This window comes from Asparagus officinalis, chromosome 7 (genome assembly GCF_001876935.1).
Source record: "Asparagus officinalis chromosome 7, Aspof.V1, whole genome shotgun sequence".
Lineage (NCBI taxonomy): Eukaryota > Viridiplantae > Streptophyta > Magnoliopsida > Asparagales > Asparagaceae > Asparagus > Asparagus officinalis.
In genome coordinates this window covers 101,415,056-101,419,288 of record NC_033800.1, presented here as the reverse complement: position 1 = coordinate 101,419,288, position 4,233 = coordinate 101,415,056, and the positions used below count along the sequence as shown (strand labels likewise).

The window sequence follows — 4,233 nt, the reverse complement described above, 5'->3', positions numbered from 1 at the left end:
ATGAAGTGGCTGATGGATAAAGATGCTCAGGTGGTTGATGCATGTAATTAGCATGTATCTGGCAGACATGGTATCATTTAGCATAAGCAACAGCGCCCTAACCATATTTGGCCAATAATAACCCAGTCTATGAAGTCGGTACCACAATTTAGGTCCAGGTTAGTGGGCTCTACAGATGCCATCATGGGCTTCTTTGAGAACTTCTTCTGCTTCTTTGCCTGATAAGCAGCGAAGTAGCAATTCATCATACGACCTTTTGTATAAGGTTTGTGATTAGGAATCATAATAGAATCTTGGTGCTCATCTACGAACAGATTCTCTTTCTCTGATGTCTTCGGGCAGTAAGCTATACAAGACATAATTAATGATCGGGAATCGCCAATCTCTAGGTTCGAGAGGTTCCGACATTTCATTGACTGCGTTAATTTGTAGTGCATACTTGGGTCGGAACAACTGTCTGCTAGCTACCGTGACTTGTTGGGTAGCTCCTTCAGGCAAAGCTAGTGTAGCTGCAAGTGATGCTAATGCATCAGCATATGTGTTCCTGAGGCGATGTATATAATCAATGTAGAAACCTTCAAAGGAGTTGGTTAGCACAATGGCTGCGGTGTGATATGGAATGAGATCTTCATTTCTAACTTCATATTCTCCTTTTATCTGGTTGACGATGAGTTGTGAATCACCATACGCCTCTAGATATTTCACCCCTAGCTGTTTGGCTATGTCAAAGCTGATTAACAAAGCATTGTATTTGGCCATATTATTAGAACATGGCTCTGTTAAAGAAATAGCTCGAGGTAGCACATGATTTTGTGGGGAAATGAAGCCTACCCCCACTCCGGCAACAACTGGGCAACTAGGGCTTGCTTTTACTGCGCAATCAAAGTATAATTTCCATACATGTTCTTTTGATATGATATTAGCTTCTTACATCTCATCAGGTATATCCTGGTACAATTTGACATTCCCAACCAATGGATGATTGGCCATAAGATCGCAAATAGCTTGACCTTTCATTGCCTTTTGAGGTTTGAAGTGAATGTCATATTATGACAACAACAGTGCCCATCTTGCAAGTCGCCAGTTTAATGCACCGGGCTGTGTCATAAATACCTGTATGGGGTTAATCATGGAGATGACATGTATTGTTTGTCCAACCAGGTAATGTTGCAAAGACCAGAGCTAAGCACTCCTTCTCAATAGGTGGATAGCGAGGTTCAGCTCCTGATAAAGTTTTGCTGAGATAATATATGGCCTGTTCATGGCCATTATCATCATCTTGTGCTAAGAGTCATGCTAAGGCATGCTATGTAGCTCGAATGTATATCAAAAATTGTCTACCTGACTTTGGTGCAACCAACATAGGTGAACTGGAAAGATATTTCTTGATCTCTTCAAATGGTTTCTGACAAGCCTCATCCCATGCGAAGGATACCCCTTTTTTCATGAGTCTTGAGAATGGATGACACTTTCCTGATAAGTTGGAGATGAATCTACAGATGTACACAAAACGCCCCTGTAGACTACGAAGTTCCTTAAGGTTTTTTAGAGGAGGAAGCTCTTGAATAGTTTTAACTTTGTCTGGGTCAAGACAAATTTCATTAGTTATGACTACGAACCCAAGAAATTTACCGCTGGCTATTCATAGGAATGATTTGGTTGGATTCATCTTCAATTAGTGCATCCGCATGAGATCGAACATTGATTTCAAGTCATGTAAATGATCTCCCTTGTCACGACTTTTGACAACTAGGTCATCAACATAATATTCCACAGTCTTCCTTAAATGTTCTCAAAAAATAATGGTCATGGCACGTTGATATGTAGCACTAGCATTCTTCAATCCGAAGGGCATTACTATGTAATAGTATATCCCTAAAGGTGTTCGGAAAGAAGTATGTTTTTTATCATCGGGATACATCTTAATTTGGTTGTATCCTGAGAATCCATCCATAAAGGATATCCTTTCAAACTCGCACGTATTGTCAATAATGACATCCGTGATGGGTAAAGGAAAATCATCTTTGGACAAGCCAAATTTAAATCTCAGAAGTCAATACAAACTTGAATCTTCCAAATCTTTTTTAGAATAGGAACGATATTGGCCACCCAATCAGGTTGTTGTTCCTTGTGGATAAATCCTGATTCAATGAGCTTTTTAACTTCAATTTTAATTACCTCCATGATCTGGGGCCAAAATCGTCGTTGATTTTGCTTAACAGGCATAGCGTCTGGTTTGATGTTAAGGCGATGCATGGCCACCTGAGGATCAAGACCCGGCATGTCCTCATAATTCCAAGCGAAGACATTGATATATTCACGAACAAAAGTGACGAGACCCTCCATTTCTTCAAGTGATAGGCTATCACTTATGAATATGGATTTTGGATTAGACTCGTCTCCCATTTTCACTTGAATCATTTTATCGTTAGTAGGAGGTTCACGTTTGTTGGCCTTTTGTTTTGATGATGATTTACAAACAATCCTAATATTGTTTGTCTACTGTTTGTGTTTTCTTATTAGGTATTCTAGACAAACAATGAGTCGTAGGTTGGATGGATTGAGCCTAAATGATCACATCAAATGGAGGTTGGCGGAATATCAGTATGAAGCCAATTCTATTCAAAGTAAAATGCAATATCAAGCTTCATCCGCAACCAAGTTAAGCTACATCGAAGATCAAACTTGGGTAAATTAGTTTAAGGTTTATACTACGTGTGTAGATACTTTAAGCATGATCATATACACACATATACATTTTGGTTTTATAGTTTTCAAGTTTATATAAATATGAAATAAATATACTTATTTATATACATACATACATGTTTCATATTTATTATTTTTAGTTTTGGTAAACAATGTGTTTAGCCACATAAACATGAAAACTTAACAACACGTATATAAATATATTTTCTTGTTTTGAACGGTTTACAAAACAAATGATATCTCACAAATGGGAAATAAAATTTGAGAAATTCTTTTTCTAATATGTTTACAAACATTTCTCAAAATTTTATCATTTTTGGAGTTGATTTACTATATTGAATTAATTTTACAAGATCGGGTATTTCAGCAGTTTTTAGAATTTGTAATATATGTGTTCAAACAATTATTTATCTCAACTAGAAGTGATATTTCAGAAATTCTTTCTCTAACATGTTCATATACATGTATAGAAACGTCTCTCAATATTTCATTATTTTTGGAGTTGATTTACTATTTCTAATTGATTTTATAAAGTCAGATATGGAAATTTTCCAGAATGCTGGATTTTGGGGTGTTTTGGTCTTTTCAACCTATAACGGCTAGTTTTGAGTATTTTTAGTTTTTAGGGATTTTTGGCATTTTTCTTGGGTTCTTCTTGGATTTGGGGTTTCCTATAAATACCCCATCATACCTCATTCCTCTTAACCATCCAAGAGAGTTTCTAAACAAGTTTTAAAGTGTGGTTTAAGTTTGTTTAAGTGTTTGTTTATAAAATTGGTTTTGTGAACATTGTTTCACAAGAAGAGGAGATTAACTTGGGTTTCAGCTTTCAATTTTATATCTCCATCTCTCTTGTCTTAGAGAAGTTTTCCTTAAACTCAATCTCTAGCTAATTATTATTTTGATTATAATTCCATAACCATATTTTACATTGAGTTTATATTTGTTTTTATTTATACTCTTTGTTCACACACAACCTATTGAGCTTTTAGTATCATCACATATTATATAATTTGGATTGTGGGGTTGTGACATTGAGAGTGAGCTATTATAGAGTTCTCATCCATTATAGAGAACAAACTTTGTTATTGAGCCTTCATTGTGAGATCACTTTGTAATACACTTGTACACCGAGAGGAGTGTGTGGTAAGAGACAGGGTCGATTCCAAGAGGAGTGGCATCGGTAGTAAAGCCTAGGGAGAGTTGGTAAATCTGAGCACTTGAGGAAGAGGATACGGGCTAGAGACCAACACTTAGAGGGTGTAGAGTGTAATTACAAGAGTGTGAGATTGTGAGAGTTTTCGGTGAGCTAGAAAACCAAACTTGTGAGGTGTAAATGTTTTTGGGTGAATATCGAAAACCAATTGTGATAGTGGATTCTCCCCGGGAGTGGGGAGCAGAAACATATGTCGGAATGACCGAACTCCGTGATCATATCGTGTGTTTGAGTTTTTCCGTAGCGTATTATTTGTGCTCATTGCTTATCTCATTCTATTCGCCATTGTCTATTGCTCATTTGTTTAT

At 36.6% G+C, this 4,233-nt stretch overlaps 1 protein-coding gene across 1 annotated transcript; it reads right to left on the bottom strand.

Moving 5' to 3' along the window:
• On the bottom strand, positions 301-759 carry LOC109847573. Its single transcript, XM_020416805.1, has one exon. It carries the CDS (start codon positions 757-759, stop codon positions 301-303), a length of 459 nt encoding a protein of 152 aa, XP_020272394.1.

Excerpts from the sequence above, each read along its gene's own strand:
- LOC109847573 (XM_020416805.1), bottom strand. The coding sequence starts at position 759 with ATGGCCAAATACAATGCTTTGTTAATCAGCTTTGACATAGCCAAACAG.